This window comes from Rhododendron vialii, chromosome 8a (genome assembly GCF_030253575.1).
Source record: "Rhododendron vialii isolate Sample 1 chromosome 8a, ASM3025357v1".
NCBI lineage: Eukaryota > Viridiplantae > Streptophyta > Magnoliopsida > Ericales > Ericaceae > Rhododendron > Rhododendron vialii.
Window position 1 is genome coordinate 28,558,827 of NC_080564.1, and position 21,235 is coordinate 28,580,061.

Sequence of the window (21,235 nt, forward strand, 5' to 3'; positions counted from 1 at the left end):
TACACTATTGGGGGTTGGGGGAGGGGGCAGGGTTCGAACCCCGGATGAGCGTGGGGCAAGAGAATACCTACGGCAGGCCAGGGGTAAGCCCCACAAGCCGGCCGGCTCGGGCAACCCCCTGGCAAGGGACAACAAAAAATTTTTTGTATGTATACAAAAAAAATTAAAAATCCAGCAAAAAATATATTTAGGGGCATCATCCAAAAAATTTTGTACAAATTTTTTTTAAAAAGTAAATATGTATGGTTTCCACCCACTTTAAAAAATTATGATACTTAAGAAAATTAGGAGGGCAAAGAGAGGTTTTCCATACCTGGGGTAAGTAACAGATAAAAAAAAATTAGGAGAGCAAATTATTAAGAGAGAAAATTAGGAGGGCTATCAGATAAGAAGAAAAAAAGAAAAGGGACGCTGTAGCCAAAATGAGAAGGGACGGGATTGTGCGAAACCCTTAAGAAAGAAGCAATTTGATGAGGATGTGGGAGATGATGCCAATAAAAGTCTATCATCGGAAGATCGTTTAAAATTTTCTTATTTCCCCCGCATCATAGATCAAGCTCTTGCATCACTTAAGGACTGGTTTGAGCAATTTGAACTTTATGAAGCAATTGTTTGGATTTTTGTTTAACGTGAAATTCAAGAGTGTTACTGAAGAGCAATTGATGGAGCATTGCACTTAACTATAAAGTTTCTCAGAATACAATCAACAAGTTGATATTCACGGGAAGGAGTTATTCCAAGAACTTAAACATTTGAAAACAATATTGCCGAGATAAGTAACAAAATCGATCGACATCCTTGATTTTATAAGGTCTTATTGGAAAGATGACGGTTTCCAAATGATTTGGGTTGTTTATCGGATTTTGTTAACTATTCTGATCATAGTTGCTTCGACTGAGAAGAGTTTTTCGAAGTTGAAGTTGATAAAAACTTATCTTCAAACTATCATGTCACAAGAGAGATTAAGTGAATTGGCTATGATATCAATTGAAAATAAGTACTTGGATAAGTTAAAGTATGATGATCTAATAATTGAAGAATTTGCTTCAAAAAATGCAAGGAGAAGTTATTTTCTTTGAATAGAATCGTGTTAACCATAAAACACTATACCCAGGTGATGCAATTCAAGCTAAATGAACAAATATAATCTTGTTTTTGTTCTTTTTTTTTTTGCTTGTATGTCATAATTTTTTTTTTTATACTTAACACTAGTGGGCAACTAAGCGGAAAGTCGGGCTTGGGCAACCCAAATATCGGGACCGATACTGAGAATACCCTTCCACTTGGGCTAGGCAACCACCTCAAGATGTCATACATTCAGTACCCAAATATATATGATTCATGAATGCAAAAATCCACTTTCTCAGTCTTATATTATTTGTCCATTTTGAAGAATCCAACTTAATAAGAAAACACAACCATTGAAATTTTCAACTTTCCAAGAAGTGCCCACATTCAAATTAGACTTCGTCGTTTCAATTATTGAAACGAGGGTAAAAGACGAAACTCGTAAAACTTGTACTTCGATTTTTTAAAATGAACAGGAAAAATTGGGCAATGATTTTGGCACTCTATTTTTTGATGATCACACTCTAATATATTTGTTTAGTGTCCTTTCCATGTGTATTTTGAACACTAAAAAATAAATATTGAAGTGCGGTTATAAAAAAAAAATGAAGTGTCAAAATCAATTATCCAAACAATTTGGGATATTATCAAAAAGTCAAAGGGAAGAACAAAATGGGCTTCATTAGTCTGGAATCCCAGCAATGGTAGTGATCACCAGAACTGGGCTCGAATCAGTCCGTTCAAGCCCATTGGGCTATAATGCACTCCGTGGCTCCGTGCCCGTTTATTACTTACAGGCACAGGTAATTTAAAATCTTAGTTGAATTATGACCGAAAAATCACAGTAAAAAAAGCTTTATAGCATTCATGAAATGGACTTCGTGGGACCTGTAATAATTAATAATTGTAATTTTTCATATATCGTCACTTGGGGCTTAAAAAAAAGTAGAACTTAGTTAACTGTTAGTAGTTAAATTCGGTCAGCGAATATAAAATAATATCGTCAAAATCTTAATTTCGTCGACGAAGTGGGCGCGTGGGACCAAAAAAATAAATAAAGCAATATTATACAAATTGTCATTTGTGAACTTCAAAAAAAAAAAAAAATCATTAATTATGAGTTGAAATCCGACCACATAAATAGTACTAGAAGATACCATTAAAAAAACGTAAAAGTACTAATGAAATGGGCCCTGTGGGACCATTATGCATTTAATTGTAAGATCATTGTAAATGAATCGAAGGTGATGTCGACGGTATTATCTTGAATATTATGGGGGACCAACACAAATGACTTAAACGATAATTAGTTTTAGATAGTATACTACAAATTTGAACTAATTTTCCATTTTGCGGGTACTTTAATAATCGCCAATGATTAAATTTAATAGTAGCATGTGAGTGATCAGGGACGGACCCATCATAGGGCACGTGGCACGTGGGGTCACGTGTCTCCACGTCCTTCAAAAAAATAAATTTTTTTTTGCGATTTTATATATATATTATTTATGTCGAATACATACACATAGTTGTGCAGTGGTAAAGTGCTCTCCCCTGTAAACAAGAGGTCGCGGGTTTGAGATTGTCTCACACTCTCCTTTAGGTATTTTTTGCCTTTTTTCCAAAAGGTAGTAGAAAAATGTGTTTTTTTTTTTTTCCTTTTCCAAAAGGCAATAGAAAATAGTAGTGTGAACCTTGTTTTTTATACTGTTTGTGGGTTTAAATTTACCCCCACATTGTATTTGTATACTTTTGGTCCCCAAAACTGTAATCGTAGAGTTAGTAATAGAAAAATAGATGATAAACCTGTGACAATATTGTTTTAACGCATATAGTCGAGGTGCGCAAGTTTGCCAAAATAGCTAATTATTATATAAAATACATATATACTTTAAAATTGTTAATTTATCATGAATGCTAAAATTATTTTGGAGTAAATGTACTTAACTGTAACTCGTATATTACGGTACAAAAAAAATTGGTGCCCCCACTATGTCAAATTCCTGGATCTGCCACTGCATGTGATGATTGGCTATTTAGCGCGTGTGTACTGTGTAGCACCTGCCCGAGACGAGTATAAGCATGCAGGTTTTGAACCTATTTACTTACGAGTTTTCCACAAAAGTTTTATCAACATATCGGCCAAACCAACAAATACACAAACTGCAAAGAACAATCAAGCATAAAGAAACAGAAAACATACACAAATTTTTATGTTTTCTAATCTATAACACGTGCTGATCTAAAGAAGTTTGGCTATCATTTAAAAATTCCTACCTAATTGTTTCATTTCCCTCATGGGTTTCAATTTCTTCATTTCCCTCTTCCATTGTCGTCCCAAAAACTTCTTTAATTTCCAATTTCCTCCTCTTTTTCCTTTTTGCCTTTGGCTAAAGCCCCACCCAAAATCTTTTTCAAGTCTTGGTCTTATGCCCTTTTTCTAGGTGTAACGCACCATATAATATTCCCTCCTTCACACCAAAGTAACCTTTGTCCGACGTGTTCCTTAATCGGCTTGCCTTTTGTTTAGGTTGTCCATTTTAGGACTTCTACTTTTCATGAGTCTTTTTCAGCCACTTGTTTTACTTATTATTCTTATACAAGTTGCCACACCCCGCAACTTTTTCATTTCCATATAATAACCGGTTGTTTGAATCACTACTTATACGTATCTCAATTAATTTTGAAGTCATGAAATTATTGAGTTGGCAAACTTCCGATAATCCGAAAGTTTTCTTTGGTTGGCGGTGGAAGCTAGTCAAACCTGCGAGCTTGAGAGAGTGATTAAGCCATTTATTTGCTGTCATGCTCCCACCATACCAACCCTTGGATTTATCCCACAACTTTTCCTAATCAACTTCCCAAATGTTTTCCGCTTTTCCTATGTTTCACATTCACTTTATTTATGGTGCATGTCGGTTGACTCAAAGGTTAGGTAGTTTTCACTTTGTACCTGTGGAAAATGACTGATACTTAACTCTCCGCCATTTTCAAACTGGAAACGTAATGTACAAGTTTGCATATTTTGCGGGTTGAGAGACTCTCTGTCTGTTGGTTAATTTGTGACATGACAAGTGAAACTGGGATCATGAACACTAAAAAAAAAAAAGAAAGAGAAAAAAGGAAGTGAGAATGAGAATTTGCAAAAAAAAATTGTTGAAGTGAATACATTAACAGGGATATGAGAAATAAGAAGGATAATAATTTTCGCACTCCATAAATAAAATCAATTCTCAATAAAAATTATGAGTTTCAGTGTAAAAAACCAGATGAGGATTTGCCCATCCTTGGAGAACCAATGATCTTAATTTTTTCCTAATTTCATGCATGGGCACCACAAGAAGGGTCAACTGAACAATCTAAGTAGGAATAATTTAAGTATGAAATCACCATGACAAAAAAAAAATGAACAGCCTAAACGCTCATATTTTCTGTTTTGAACATAGAAAAGTGTTGTTAAAATAACAAAACATTGAAAAAAAAAAAAATGATCCTGGCTAGTCTATTCAATTAATCCGAGCACCAACTTTAATATCAACTCATCCAATACATAGTTTTTATATTTGCAGCCAAATTGTAGTGACATCATTAATACCCAAGTCCTATTTTCTGATCATGGTTTGAGAAGTTTAAATTTGTTTTTCTAATTATTGAAAATAAATGTTGGGACATTAATTGGGTAGTTGTTTTTTTTCTTCCAAAAGTAAACCTCTTAAATATAACTTCTTTTGTCCATTGTGACTTAAATTTCTAAAACTACCGTTGAATATTTCATGTAAGAGTGTTGTCGTAAAATTATTGCTCCGTAATTTGCTCGCCATCTGCTAAATAATTAATTAATCAACAAAAGATTCGGAATCTTTGATTTTGTCCTACTGATATGACTAGCCCTATTATTTTCCACAAGAAGCAGAGGAAAAGAATTGACCTATGTTTAGGCCACAATAGTATATATATTGTAGTCACAACTGCCCCAAATTTGAGCCCTTAAAGAATTACAGGGAAGCTTCAAACTAAATAAGAAGCACGAAAAAACGTTGAACACTAGAACGATCGAAGCAAGAGATTGTGGGGGTTTAAGCAAGTTTAGGTACGACACGACCAGTCGAGTTAGTTACTTGTGTTTACCGATCACCGTCCTAAAATGAAATTCTTCCCATGCCCGCTTTGATCTCTAAACATCTAGGCATATTGAAATCAATTGTGTACTACTACTAATTAACTACTAAATTTTTTGTAAAAATATGTTCATTTACTAGGTGTATCTTTTACACTCAAAAAATTTAGATTAACTTTCTCTAGGCGCTCACCTGGTCGTGATTCCCTTTAAACAACTTTCCTAAAAGGTCTCACTGAAACGGAAAAAGAATAACCAAAACCACTTGTGTCGCCGTTGAGTACTTGGGAAGTCTAAACTCCAACAACACCGAAAAAGAAGAACCCTTCTATGGGGACCAACCAAAATGTGCAGGTGCACAAACCATAATGTGAGGCCTACTTTGAGTCCCACGTGGGCAATCAAAATCGTTTAATAATTTTTCAAAAGACATTAGTTAATTTAGCTGAATAAGTGTAGGCGTTTGTTTCAATCTTTTAATTTTTTTATTTAGATTGTAATATTAAGAACACAATCTTAAAACACAACTGCGGATATAATTGCGTTTAAAACCATTCAATGCACATGGTTTTATTTACATTGGATGACTCTGAATACAATTGTGTCTGAAAATTGTGTTTCTAAACTTTTTGAATTATTAATTGGAATTGATAATGACAAAACTCAATTATGGGTAGTTCATTTAGAGGAGTGATTTTACCACTCATTTTTTTGTTAAAACCACTCCCTTTTGTGTCTTTACTGATGATTTATTTTGTAAAAAAAAAAGAATTAAAAAAAATGGCAAAATTAATTCCCTTTATTTATAGGGAGACTTAAAAATTCGTCCTTATTGCCCTCTTCACTTATGAATTCATCCTATCCTTTTTAGCAACTTATGATTTCATCATTCTCATACTTTTAATACCGATATTGCCCTTTGAGTATTGTTAATTGTATATATTTATATATTTTAAACCATATATGTAATACGAGCTTTTCGATTTCATGGTAAATTATTTGTAACATTTACCATGAAATATGTCTGTATGTTTCTATCATTTCATGGTTAATTATTTGGACCATTTACCATAAAACTATTTCATGGTTAATTATTTGGACCGTTTACCATGAAATTAGTCCGGCGAAATCTGTTAGGCCGCTGCACGGACCAATTCATATAAGGATAGTTTGAGATGTACAAATAATTATGTTTACATCCCAAAATTCTTGTTTATATAGGCTAAAATTTTTAGGATGAAATCATAAGTAATTTACATCCCAAAATTCTTGTCTATATAGGCCGAGAATTTTAGGATGTAATCAGAAGTAATTTACATCCCAAATTTTTTGTCTATATAGGCCGAGAATTTTAGGATGAAATCATAAGTAATTTACATCCTAAAATTCTTGTCTATATAGGCCAAGAATTTTAAGATGAAATCATAAGTATATTTTTGGATGAAATCATAAGTATTTTACATCCCAAAATTCTTGTCTATATAGGCTTAGAATTTTAGGATGAAATCATAAATATATTTTTGGATGAAAGGATGAAATCATAAGTATTTTACGTCCCAAAATTCTTGTCTATGTAGACTGAGATATTTAGGATGAAATCATAAGTATTTTACATTCCAAAATTCTTGTCTATATGGGCCAAGAATTTTAGGATGTAATCATAAGTAATTACATCCCAAAATTCTTGTCTATGTAGGCCGAGATATTTAGGATGAAATCATAAGTATTTTACATCCCAAAATTCTTGTCTATATAGGCCAAGAATTTTAGGATGAAATCATAAATAATTTACATTCCAAAATTCTTGTCTATATAGGCCAAGAATTTTAGGATTTAATCATAAGTAATTAACCATGTAATGTCATGGTAATTTAACCATGGAACGGTTTAAGGATGTTATGTTATATATATTTTTATGGTAATTTAGCCATGTTCCGTTGGCCAATTTGAAGAATGAAGAAAAAATGAAAAGATGTGGTCGACTAATCATGTTATGTTCCTAAAAATATCAATTCCTCAAATACGTTCAATGATAGAAAAAAAAAGTAATCAATCATATTGAAATTTACCAAATTCTATTGAATTTCGAAAACAATTCAATCCAATCCCACTAAATTAGAAAAATAATATAATATATGTATATCATAATGAAAATGGTAAAAAAGATAATTCACACATTTAAAAGATGAAATCATAAGTATGAAAAAATAGCAAGATAAATTCTTACATAGCATAAATAAATATGATGGATATTTAAATATTCCTTATTTATAACCGAAACCTGACTTTGTTTGGTTGGAAGTTTAATTTAGTTTAATTTTGATAGTGGGTAGAGAGAGAAATAAGGTAATGATTGAAAATATGGGTAATGATTGGAGAGAGATAGAGAGAGATGAAAAAGTAATAATTAAAAAAATAGAATAATAATTGAAGAAAGAAGTAGGGTAATAATTTGAAAACAAAACAAAAACTAAAATGAAATGGGAACCGAACAAAGTTCTTTTTTCTGGGCAGTTCATTTATGCTCAATTATGGCGGTGAGTGAGTGTGACTAGGAAAGATTTGAGGGTGACCCAATTTGTTCTTTGTCGTTTTCTCCACGTGTCGGCATCATCAACTTAAGGCTCTTGTTTGTCAGTGAAAAGCCTTTTTCTCCAATGTCAGACCCATATTATACTGATATACCCATGTATATATACACACCAACAAATTTTATACAACACACATTCCATATCATCATCATCAGCTGATATCAAGGGTCTCTCTCTCTCTCTCTGAAAGGAAACCTGACGACCAGAGAAAGATTGAAGTTAGAAATGGAGGTGGACTTGTGGGCTTCAAGGGTTCAATCAGCTAAGCACCTCTCTGCTCTCCAAGCTGCCCGTCTGAACCACCACTCAGGTCTACTACATATCACAACATTTCATCACACGCACACCCACCCACCCCTATTTCTTGCAATTTCTTTAGCCTATTGGTTTTTTGTGTTGTGAGACCAACTATATATATTTGTGAACCAGTATTTATTACTTGTATTTGTGAAGTAACTGTATTTATGTACTAAAGGGTCTGTTTCCTGATAAAAAAGAGAAAAGGGTCTGTTTAGAACATGAGGAAAGGAAGAGAAGGGAAGAGAAAAATGTTAGTAAGAAAGAAAGTGAGGAAAATATAGAGAAAAATTTACTGTGCTTAATATTTTTTTTGTTATTTTCTTCTCGATTTGAGGAAGGGAAGAGAAAATTTGATAGTTTTCCCTTCTCTTCTGGTAGATTTCACAACCTGGGTTTGAAGATTTCCGGGTACAATCTTATTGGTGTTGTGGGTTCGACACAAACCAATACATAATCGCACGAAGAATAATCAAGCATGAAAGAAAGCAGGACAATTTTTTTACATGATCTCCAATTGGGTAATTGGGTATGCAGTAAAAAGAAAAAAACAGAAGAAGGTACAGATTACAAGCGAATAGCACATTATACAGCCGAGGTTTTATATCACCAATTACCGTAATTATTGTTATAACTATTTAGGTTGAACCCGGTGTAGTCAACAAAGTGGTAAACCAAGTCCGGGTCAGACTTGAGTTGATTTCTGATGTGTATTTTGGGTATCTATTCTCATTGAGTAACCCAACTGTTATTTAGTGTTACTTACATAGTCTATTAATTGATTAGGATTTTTATCTTGAGAAGCTTGGGTACAAGTTACAACTCACTGACTCAAAGTTTGATCTTGTCTTTTGTTTTGTTCATACAGTTTCACTTGTGAATTGTCAGTGACTATGAAATGAGACATTTTTGTCTTGATAGAGTGGGGAATTTATGGTGTCAGTTCTGACTTCACACTTGAGTTTGCTTTTCTGTCTACCATTTAGCGGCCTAAGGTTTCTTGTGGCTTAGGCGAAAAACCACAAGGGCCTATTCTATTGGGGGGTGTGGGGGGTGTGTGGGTGGGGGCCCTGGGGGGCGCCCATTACAAGAAGCAATTTTTTGGTGGCCTTAGGCAATAGACTAGGACCTAGTTTGCCAAATAGTTGAGCCCTCTCGGGCTGGCTTGACTTGTAATATGCTATGTTATAGCTCTTCTTTTAGGATCATTGCTCTTCTGTATGACTGTTATGTGATTCATATAGGTTACAAATCTTATATATTCATGTCTATCTCAAACTGTTTCTTGTTTGAAACAGATAATCATTTGAACATGGATGGTTCAGAAGGGGAGGACGACTCGAGAGCTTACTTTCCGTGTCCTTTTTGTTATGTGGAGATTGAACTTCACGCTCTGTGCAGTCATTTGCAGGAAGAGCACTGCTTTGACTTAAAAAATGCGGTACTGTATTTATTCGCGTTTGACTACTCTTAACTCTGTAGTTTCAGTCTTTTGTTCTGTTTTCAACACATGATATTGGTTATTATTTGTTGTTTTACATCCAGCACAGACAAAACACCAGTCATTGTGCCAGTCATATCTTCGCTGCATCTAGAGGAAGATATGATTGGCTCACATTTCGGTGCACAAAACATGTCATTCAACTTTTTTGAATCTGATGATTTTAATCACTTTGGTGTTTTTGTTTCAGGTTTGTCCTTTATGTGCTGCAAATCTAGGGAAAGACCCAATTGGGCATTTTACGGTGCAGCATTCTCATTCAGTGAAGGTGTTATTAACAAAACTTTGATCTTTGAATTCTACAAAAATTTCAACTTTGTCTTTAACAATGATATGTTATTTGCAGAGGCGGAAAAAGACTCAAAAGCCGGGCTTTTGGAGTAATAGTTCCACAATGCTGGGAAAGGACTTCCGAGAACTAAGTTCATTTCTTGGTTCAAGTTCAATAAGTGGGAGAGAAAATGTGCATGACTCTGCTCCTGATCCGCTCCTTTCAACGTTTATATGTCATGTACCATTTGCAGATCCTAAATGTAACCAAGAAGATGGATGTGCTAGTTCTACTGCTGCCTCAACCACTTCTGATGTGCCAAGGTACTTTTCTTCTGAACCAATGTAACTTCTCTCATTAGTATAAGTATTGCTAAGTAGTTGGTGATGTACTACGTTACATGCTACCATTTACGGCATGAAATGCTATAAAGAACCTTGTAAAGGTACTTTTCTTCTGAACCAATGTAACTTCTCTCATTAGTATAAGTATTGCTAAGTAGTTGGTGATGTACTACGTTACATGCTACCATGTACGGCATGAAATGCTATAAAGAACCTTGTAAACACCACTAAATGGATAATACGAAGATATGTTTTGGTATTATAAATATTGTGAAGTGTCTCAGTGTGCTGGACATGGGAGTTAGACGAATCCTACACTTAGACAGTACCCACGTGTGAAGCCAATATCTGAGTCCATCCAACATAGCTCATGTGCTATTAACTCCGGAAGAACTAAAGCTTGAAACTAGTGTTTGTCAAAAGTTGCTGGTATAGGAGTTCATGGATTTAGAGAAATTATATTGAACCGAGAACCATGAAGCCAAGATAGGGAAGGTCATCATGAATTGATTATAGTTGTTAGCACATGACTGGCCAAGCTAGTAAATGTCTTCTTCTAGGAAGAGAGTTGAATTATCAGTTTAGAAAAACCATATGTAAACCATGTGGATCACATAACTTGTCACTGAGAAGACTTGAGGACTCTAGGAATGAATGAGTATGTTGTCATTTGTCAGAGTTTTGAGCCACTATTTTGTAATTAGTGTATAGTTGCGTTACAGGATAGATTTAGCCTAGGTTGGATCATTTTGTTTGTTTTGTAATTTCTGAAAAGGTGGAGTTTATTGGTCTTCTGGCTTTACTTTGTTAATTTGAGGTTATTTGAGGCTATCCTTATATCCCCTTGACACTATCTCACACTTACCAGTCCCAAAATTGAAAAAAGAAAATTTAATGTACTTCTGATGACTTTGGAGTCTGGACAGCTCTCATTTGAGAGCCTCTCATTTGAGAGTCAAGCTCTGGTCGAAGGTTATAACAATAAGAAATAGAGATTACTGATTAAAAAGTGGAAACTTTATAAATGTGGTATTCGAAGAATTTCATACTGAAAATAACGTAGCAACCTTGAATGTTTGCTGAGGATGTGATGCGTACAAGCTGAACTTAGAGAACTTTTATGCAATGATTTGTCTGCTGAAATCCAAGCAAAGTATTTGCTTTCATGTTCGTAAAGTAACTTTTAGCTGTGATTTTTCTTAAAAATGCATTGTTGTCTCTACTTTTGGCATGATGTACAAAGTTTTTCTGGTATTTAGTGTTTCTATAGAAGAAGTATGGTATATAACAAATTGTAAAAGTCCCACAGAAAGTCTGCTATTGGTGGTGCTTATTGGAGAGTGTAGCTGTGATAAGAACATTAAGATGGAGCAATATCAATACAAGTGCAATAAGCTAGGAAACCAAAACAATTGATTGGCACAAATTGTAGATAGAAGAAGGAAAAATCCTTTGTAGTGGTGTGGCGAAGTGCAAAATGAACTGAATTGGACCAGGTTGAAAGTGTACATACTAAACACACCGTGATCTCAACATTGAAGATATTTTTTTGCCTTTTATCGTATTTTTTGGTAACTCGCACCTACAACATCACCTTTGTATCTCTAGAGGATGTGACAATGCTTCAAGGCGAATCTCGCAGTCGCTCTCCTTAACACAATATTCACCCCTACAAATCCAACAAAATTAATGTGCACTAGGTTGCTAGCGAATTGCCTCCAGGAACCTCAAGCCCAGAATTCTGATTGAATTCGGCCCTTCCAATTTAGATTGAATTCTGGGCTTCATTGTATCTTGGAGGCTATTTGCTAGCAACTTGGCGCACACCAATTTCGTAGGAATTGGTAGGGGCAAATATTGTCTTATAGGAAGCGATTGTCTAACGCCCCTTCACGCCCAATGTCATCTTCTTCTACAGATTCTAAACAAACAACCTTTGCCCTAAGCTATGTGCTTGTTCATACTATATAATACTGTTCCTAACATTCCTCCAGGCTCCAATTAGGCTAACAAGGTTGTGACTATGGATTTACCTGTCCTTAACCTGATTCAAGGCAGCATCTATGAAAAAAACAACCTGATTCAGGGCAGCTGTATAATCTTAGTTGTTATTCGTGTTCTAGTAACTGCTGAAGGATATGAATATCTGTTACTCCTCTATAAATTTTATTTTGATGGAATGATTCCTACATCTTATTTGATGAATATTATTCATCAAATAAGATGTAGGAATATCTTAGTTTGCCCCCCGCTTATGCCCCACACTTTGTCACCCCATTCCTTTAGAAGATTGACTTGGATGGCTGGAAAGCTTGAACATATAGTCTTTAGGTCACACCCCACCCCACCAAGTTTTCATTCAGTACGTGGCAAATGTGGAAGAGATTTTATTGCCTGCGTGGCAACATACCATAAGTTCCTTGAAGCCTATATTTGAATGCCCCTAATCTAGAAAGACTAGATTCTAGAAATAGTAATGGATTCTGGATTCTAGAAACTAAATAGCCATTTGTCTCCTGCTTGAGCTAGTCCAATTCCAATGTTTGAATTAACTGAAGGTTTTTTTTTTTTTTGGGTTTGTGTGTGTGTGTGTGTGGTGGATTTCGATATTCTCTAACTAGTTTCCTCAAGAAGAGAGATTAAATGGAAGGAAAAGAATGTCTCTGTCTACCATCTGCAGTCTTGGTTCTTTGGTTATAAAGAGTAACATTTTTTAGAGAAGTGGCTATGGGGGCTCCCGCCCCAACTCCATTTTGTAGGAGAGTCGGAAGAAGCTTTCTGTCTGACCCTACGGGCTGGACTTACAAGACGACTGTTGTTGCCTGAATCTCAGGACTGTTACGGATGCTGTAGGAGTCTTCTACAGTAATGCTTAAAAGATTTGGACTTCTGACCGGAGCAAAATATACCTATTAAGAAGGCTTCATTGCATCTTATGAATACTACGATTTCGACGTTCATTTTTTTATTTTCCTTTTCTGATTGGTCTGGGAATGTAAGGTTACGTGAGCATGGAATTAGATGCATCAAATTTCTTACGATGGTGATTCCGGTTTGGATAGATTGCCAAGAATAACTTTCCTATCCTGATCCCCTCCAACATTGGATTGTGGAGATCTGGATTCCCATTCTTATCCTCCTAGATTCCTATTATCTAACTCGAGTCCGAGGAGTAAATTTTAGTGATACGAGGTTGCAAAAAGGATGAAATGGTAAAACAAGAATGAACTAACGCATAAAAAATGCAATGGCAGAGATGATGATACGACCTTTTTCTATTTGTGCAGCACTGTGGCAGTTAAGCCGGATGAGTTTCGAGAAGAGGAATATGAAGAGAAAATGCAGAGAGCCGAATTCTTTCAACAGTTGGTCCTCTCAACCATTTTCTAGGAGCTGAACCACAACTTTCTGGATTTAGAGGTTGGTTGCTAACTCAGAAGATGAGACTTTTGCCCTGATGGATTATTAGCTAGTACTTTCTGCAAAAGAACTCCAGAAAGTATCCTTGTTGAGTACTAGTAGCGGCCAAGTATAGGCTATATGCATATCTGCCATTCTTCCACTATATGCCTGTTCGTTGCCACGGATAGCCACTATGTATATCTGTGATCAGCCAATTTGTCTGCAGATTGGGTTGTGTATCTAATATATGTATTTATCTTGAAGGAACTGTAACGAACCTTTTAAAGTAATTAGTATTGGATTATGGCAGTTAAAACTTGTGCCCATTGGTGTGCGTGTGCGCGCGCGCGCCCCTGTGTGATGCAGTAGATTGCCCCTTCAGATGGTAAAATCATGCAAGCTGACTGAAATGTTGGATATAACACTCGTCCAGTTTAGCAAGTGCGCATATGTTATATGCACGGTTTCAGGGACCAATCCCAAAATCCACAATTCTAGGACACTACCAGAAAAACATTGTATCTAGCAGCAACCTGTGCGATGCACTGGGTTTACATAGACGAACCCAGTAAGAGCTCAATTCTTAGCTACATTTTTGCAAGTTCATAACGCTCTCGCTCTATTTTTTTCAAGGTTATGATTTGATTTAACAGAATGACTCTAGAATGGAGCCATTTCGATGGAATGCCAATTCGAAGGGGTTCTTCAATAGAAGTACAAGCAAAGTTGGCCATCCGTCCATCACTGTTAAGCTTAACGAAAAGGGTTCATCTCTTTTACTGTGGATGGATATGTGGGATTCAGATCCTCTATGGAGGATTTCTCTCCATTGTTAGAGTGGAGCCACCACATAATAGAGGAGGGAATTGGACCGCTGCTTGATTCGTATGGGAGGCTTCGTTTTTCTATCTCCCCGCAAAAAAAGGCCACTTTCAATCGAAGTCAAATAATTCGCATGATGGGCCATTCTGCTCCCACTCTAGAGTTGCGAGTTTGTCCTAATTCTTGCTAAATTCGTAGGGAAAATTTAAAAAAAGCCTCTGAACTTTTAAGAATTTTACAAAAAAAATCTGGATTTTAACTAATGACAAAAAGATACTTGAACTTATCACTTCGTGAACAAAAAAAAGTCTCTGCCATTCAATTCTGTCAATTTGTAATGGATGGAGCTAATAGAAGGCGTTAACCTTCAATCTTTTTTTTCTTTTTACTTCAAAAAATTACCTTCTAACTTTTTAAAGTAATAAATAAATATACAATAATTTTTTTTCCTTACTATTTTCAAAAATTATTTTAACCCATTTTTTTACTATTTACAAAAATAACTTCATTTTTTTTACTTTCAAATTTTTACCTTCACACAACCGCCCGCCCACCCCAACCCCCCCCCCGCCCCCCCCTCTTTTTTTTTTTTTTTAAGAAATTTGACCTCACACCACCAACCAACCCCACAATTAGCCTCCAAAGCCTTAGCCCCAATTTCAAAATTTTGAAATTACCTTTTTTTGGGGAGATGATTTTCACTCTCCCCTTTTTGATAACTACACTCCCTTTTTTTCTTTTAGCAAAAACAATTCATACAATTTCAATACTAAAAAACAAAAAAAAAGAGTGTGGCTAGGACTTTGGCGGTTGGTTGTGTGGGGTTGAATTTCTAAAAAAGAAAGAAAGCCGGGGGGGGGGGGGTTTGTGGTGTGGGAAGGGGAATTGAAAGTAAAAAAGAGGGGAGGGTTAAAGTTATTTAAATAGTAAAAAATGAGGTTAAAGTAAGTTTTGATAAATAGTAAAAAAAAAGGAACTTTATTGCCTATTTATTTACTACTAAAAAAAGAAAGAGTTAAAAGTAATTTTTAAAAGTAAAAAAAGGGGGAGGTTTACGTGTTCCGTTAACTCAAATTGATGGAATTGGATGGCGGGGGACTTTTTTTGTTAACGGAATCTTAAGTTTAGGTGTCTTTTTGTCATTAGTTAAAGTCCAAGTGTTTTTTATAAAGTTTCTGAAAGTTTAGGGGCATTTTTGAAATTTTCCCAAATTCGTAAGTGCACAATCCTTGAAATGGTCCATTTGAAGTGGTGAATTCAAGTAATTACTAGAAATATTTGGACTAGATACGTAACTCACTCCAAGGTCGATTTCATTTTGTAAATAAGTCGGGGGTGTAAATGGTTCGGTTTGATCCAGTTTAGACATTTTTTTTCAAACCAGACCGAACACTTTGGTTTGGACATTTAACAAACTAAATATTAATGGTTCGGTTTGGTAGTTTATTCCGATTTTCAGGTTTGTTACTCATGTGCAGCGCGGCTCAATCAAAAGATTCTTCATTTTTATATATAATCCCTATGTTTTCTCTTGAACTACTAGAAAAAATAGTAGCAAATGTAGAAAAATATCAGTTGCTCTAAGAGAAAATTTTAGCAACATTAGCAAAACCTTTTCCAACCAACAGTAGGAAAACACTAAAATAATTAAAGGGTTATAGAACTAGTCACTAAAAACATTAGAACAATGAGAGAAATTTCTTTACGGAGCAACCTGTAAATAAAGTTTACGGCGCTCAATCGCGCGCATCCAAAAGTGTTTTGAACGGTTTGGATTGAAAACCAATTTTGACCGGTAAAAACGTAATTGTTACCGATTTAATTTTTACCGGTCAAAATTCAAAAGCAGATCTTAATTATTGATTTCTGAAATACACGGCCGAAATTGTGTGGATCCGTGAATTGCTGAGAACAATATTTGCAAGCAGCCATGCGTTTCTCGGCAACAAGATCAGAAGCAAAAAAGAAGAGGCGGCACCGCACATCAAAAACCTTAGAAAAAACTCAAAATAGTAACCCTATCTACTATATTTTTTGTTATGTATATATACAAATCCGGTCCGCCCCGATTCATTTCGAATTGGAAGGTATCTAACCGGAAACTGATTTTTTTTTTTTTTTTCCCCGGTTTTTGGCTAAAACTCAAACGAGACGAAACATTTTACCTCTAGAAACCAAACCAAATCACCGGCATGGTCCAATTTTAGTTTTAGTTCGGTTTACCACTTAATTTCCGCACTTAATATAAACTAATACAGTAACAAGATTATGAGTGTGCTTCTAACAACAATACCCTTAACTAATTCTTCTCATAATACAGACATATATGCCTCTTGTTTTGGTTTGTAAAACTGAAAATGGTTCAAATATAACGCATGCACAACATAACTTGCATTATATCCATGGTCTATATCCAGGTGGCAAGCACCAGATATAAGTACTTCGGATATACTATCCAGTATCCGGGGTGATTACATATCTGCCCCTCATATCCCGTCGGCAAACGGGCCGAAAAGTAGAAAGATTACTTGCCTAAAAGTAACCACTTGAGCCATCAAGACACCGTTTAAAAAACTCACTTGACACATCCAGCTTAGCAACCCTGAGTCTGCAGCCAATACTCCTACACAGTTCGCTACAGTCTTATAATTATTGATGCTAATAAAAAAGAATAGAACATGGTTAATTAGGATCACAGCACCGGTAAACCATCTTCTTCCCATCCCATTGCCCCACTAGTGTTCACATTGGACCCTGAATAGTGTTGTATCCACTCATTGGCATGTCGTTTTCGTATGTTGTTTCAATTAAGCTAGGAAAAGAAAACATCAGAAAACACTTCTGAAACATTTCGAAGGCGTAGCCAGAAACAGTGTAAAATGCATATGTATTCGAGAGTACATGAAAATGGCATTGTTGGATATACCTAATAAGTGTCTCAACAACTCTACATTCAGTATGTTTGGTACAACTTGCATGTTTCGGTATTCCCCTACTGAAGCTGCTGCAACTGCTCTAGTCCGCAGACACCTAGAAATTTCATAAAGAGGCACCACACGGAGGAGTTCAAACCTACCCCAAGATGGTGTGTGTAAACTGGGACCTAGTGCAGAGACAGAAAGGAACAATCAAAGTGCAAGCTAACAAATATTAACCCATCCAAAGATGAGAGCTGATGAGAAGCTATTCTACCATATGCACAAAGTAGCAGCTAAACAAGAATACTGGCTTACTTATGACTTATGAGGCTTAAATTAGTCTGGTCGGTAGAACAAGATGCCATCGAAGCAATGTAGCAGACAAAATCCATTATCAGAAGGATACGGACAGTAAAATGAAAGGCTGCATATATTCAGTTAATTTTACATGCTAAAATCCAATGCCAGACATACAATTTCCAATAGTTTGGAATTAGATAACCCATATCCTCATCATAAGCTCTAATGTCGTAAGTTCCAGATATAAACTAGCAAACTTGCAAGGAAGCTGTCTTATTGGAATAATTCTTCATATTTCTAGTTTTGCGGCTTTTGCCTACATTTCCATGATAAAAAAAGGTTCACATAACCTTACTTGACTCAAATAGTTGAGAGCAAGTTTGCCACATTGATTCTTCCCTCTACATTGCCCCATAAACCAATGCAATGGTTTGGAATAGAAGCCATTGCATTTCAACCTCCCAACAAAAGTATGCATTTCATATTCAGAGTACAGAACTGCACTCCGTATCAGTATTTCGATCTTTGAAACCATAAAACTCAGATTGGGAGGAAATAACCATGGGCATCGTTCCAAAATGCAAGTAAGAGTATGAAAGTTTGGTGGTCTATAGCTCAACAACATCTGAGTCAATGTGCGGGAAAAGTAATCACATTACATCATGACTAAAATCCATCCAACTAAAACTAGCAACTGGGACATACAGCCAAAGATAAAAACTTTCGGAAATGTGAAATCATATAACATTGGGATTGCATTTAAGTTAATAGAAACATTGGAAAAATGAGAATAATGAAGAAGTACTCATACTGAATTGGAGTTTGTGCTCATTCAATAATGGACTGAATAACTCCAGCTCCAACGGTCTTCCCCCCTTCTCTGATAGCAAACCTCATCCCTTGCTCGCATGCCACAGGCATTATAAGCTCAACCACCATCTTGACACGGTCACCTGGCATAACCATCTTCGACTCCTCATCCTTATCGTTCATGATAGCCATCACTTTCCCCGTCACATCAGTAGTCCTAAAAAAGAACTGCGGCCTATACCCTGCGAAAAAGGGCGAATGCCTCCCACCCTCTTCCTTCTTCAACACATAAACTATGGCTGAAAACTTGGTATGGGGAGTAATACTCCCAGGTTTAGCCAAAACCATCCCTCTCTGAATATCATCCCTTAGTAACCCTCTCAACAACAGCCCCACATTATCCCCAGCCATAGCTTCATCTAGAAATTTCTGAAACATCTCAACCCCGGTCACAATTGAGGTCCTAGTATCCTTCAAACCGACAATATCAACCGTTTCTCCGACCTTAATCGTCCCTCTCTCGACCCTTCCCGTGGCCACGGTCCCACGACCCGTAATTGAGAAAACATCCTCAATAGCTAGTAAAAATGGCAATTCAGTCTGTCTTTGCGGGATAGGGATATACTCATCAACAGAATCCATTAACTTATATATCTTGTCAACCCATTCATTTTCCCCTCTTTTGATACTAGGGTTTGCTGTCAAAGCCTCTAACGCTAAAAGTGCTGAGCCAGAAATAATAGGCACGTCATCACCAGGGAACTCATAAGAAGACAAAAGATCACGCACTTCTAACTCAACCAATTCAAGCAACTCCTCATCATCTACTTGATCTTGCTTGTTAAGGAAAACAACCATGTTAGGAACACCCACCTGTTTTTTTTATCAGCAAAAGATACCTCATTATCACAAAGATTAAAGATAAAATCTATACAATAGGCAAAGAAAATCAATGAGGGAGCTTAAAAGAGAACACAAGACCCCTCCGCCTAGCTACTCGCAAAATCGCAAACTACCCCTCCACCTCTCGAATTTTCACAATTAAGCAAGAAAAAACTGAGAGAGCTTCAAGTAGTGCACAAGACCCTTCTAATGCTGCTACTCGCAAAATCTCAAACTACCACTTCGCCCCTCGAAACCTAAATTTTTCATAGGCAAGAAAAAGAATTGAGGGAGTTTCAAAGAGTACACAGGACTCTTCTAATGCTGCTACACACAAAACATCAAAGCACCCCTCCTCTGCCTTCAATTTTTCTATAATTAGGCTAGAAAAAAGCAACAAGGGAGCCTCAGAGAATAAACAAGACTCTTGCAATGCTACTCCTAAAATATCAAACTATCCCTACGCCTCTCGAGTCTCTATTGTTCATAATTAGGCAAGAAAAAGCATTGAGAAAGCTTGAAAGAGCACAAAGACTCCTCAATGCTGCTACTCCCAAAATCTCAAACTAACTCTCTATCTCTCAATTTTTTGTAATTAGGCAAGAAAAAGAGTACACAAGGTTCTTCAACACTGCTACTCGCAAAATCTCAAACTACCCCCTCTATCTCTCTTGATTTTTTCCGACTTAGGCAAGAAAAAGCATTTGAGAGAGCTTGAAAGAGTACACAAGGTTCTTCAACAGTGCTACTCGCAAAATCTCAAAATACCCCTCTTATCTCTCTCAATTTTTTTCCCGAATTAGGCAAGAAAAAGCATTTAGAGAGCTTCACAAGGCTATTCTAATGCTGCTACTCGCAAAATCTAAAAATATCCCTCCGCCTCTGCATTTTTTCATAATCGAACAGCTAAAGAAAACAAACACCAACAAGAAACCTAACATAATACTTGACACACACACCCAAAAAAAAACCCAAGAAACACCTGCTTGGCAAGGAGAATGTGTTCTTTAGTCTGGGGCATGGGTCCGTCCGCGCCCGAGACGACCAAGATGGCGCCGTCCATCTGCGCGGCGCCGGTGATCATGTTCTTAACGTAGTCGGCGTGTCCAGGGCAGTCCACGTGGGCGTAGTGCCGGTTCGCTGTCTCGTACTCGACGGTGGCGGTGTTGATGGTGATGCCGCGGGCGCGCTCCTCGGGGGCGGCGTCGATCTCGTCGTACTTCTTGGGGGCGGAGTTACCGTTGGCGGCGAGGGCCATGGTGAGGGCGGCGGTGAGGGTCGTCTTTCCGTGGTCGACGTGGCCGATGGTGCCGATGTTGAGGTGGGGCTTCGTACGCTCGAACTTGCCCCTCGCCGCCCGCACAGTGAAGGAGCGGCGGGATAGGGCTGGTGGTGGGTTTGTCAAGAAAGTGGTGGAGGCGAAGGAAAGGGTTTTTACGTTGGTGGGTTTGGGAAGGAGAGTGGCAGTGGCGGAGGAGGGTTGGGAAAGTGAGTAGTGAAGTGGATATATGAGTTTTGGTGAAGTGGTGGTCGCTGAAATTGCCATGGTTGGGTTGGGTTGAGTAGGTTGAGAGAGAGAGAGAGAGAGAGGGAGGGAGGGAGGGAGGAGAGAGAGGGGATTAGGGATTGGGTGGATGAGGAGGAAGAGGAAGGGGGGAGAGAGAGAGAGAGGGGAGTTGGGTTATCCCTTCCAACACTGAAAGACAAGAACCTCATACGGGTTCTATATCTATCCACCCATTTCTACCTCGTAGATTACGCTGACCATGGGTACCATGAAATTTCTGTGCAATCAAGTTAATTTCCCCTCAAATTCTGTTTTACCGAGGAATTGGTGTACCATGTACCATGCAAAAATGCTACTTACACAACCGTTGTGTTGGTTGTGTGCGTTATTTTGACCTTCCAAATG

At 36.9% G+C, this 21,235-nt stretch overlaps 2 protein-coding genes across 2 annotated transcripts; one reads left to right on the forward strand and one right to left on the reverse strand.

Moving 5' to 3' along the window:
• The first annotated feature begins 7,858 nt into the window (after window positions 1-7,858).
• LOC131335907 (protein DEHYDRATION-INDUCED 19 homolog 6-like) lies at window positions 7,859-13,907 on the forward strand. The gene is made up of 5 exons (XM_058371464.1): window positions 7,859-8,086; window positions 9,372-9,514; window positions 9,765-9,842; window positions 9,921-10,168; window positions 13,477-13,907. Exons 1-5 carry the CDS (start codon window positions 8,002-8,004, stop codon window positions 13,577-13,579), a joined length of 657 nt encoding a protein of 218 aa, XP_058227447.1. The 5' UTR covers window positions 7,859-8,001; the 3' UTR covers window positions 13,580-13,907.
• Window positions 13,908-18,222: 4,315 nt separating this feature from the next.
• Window positions 18,223-21,034, reverse strand: LOC131335909 (elongation factor TuB, chloroplastic). The gene is made up of 2 exons (XM_058371467.1): window positions 20,306-21,034; window positions 18,223-19,314 (listed from the first exon to the last, which is right to left on the reverse strand). The coding sequence occupies exons 1-2, from the start codon at window positions 20,867-20,869 to the stop codon at window positions 18,460-18,462; spliced, it is 1,419 nt and encodes a 472-aa protein (XP_058227450.1). The 5' UTR covers window positions 20,870-21,034; the 3' UTR covers window positions 18,223-18,459.
• Between the last annotated feature and the right edge of the window lie 201 nt (window positions 21,035-21,235).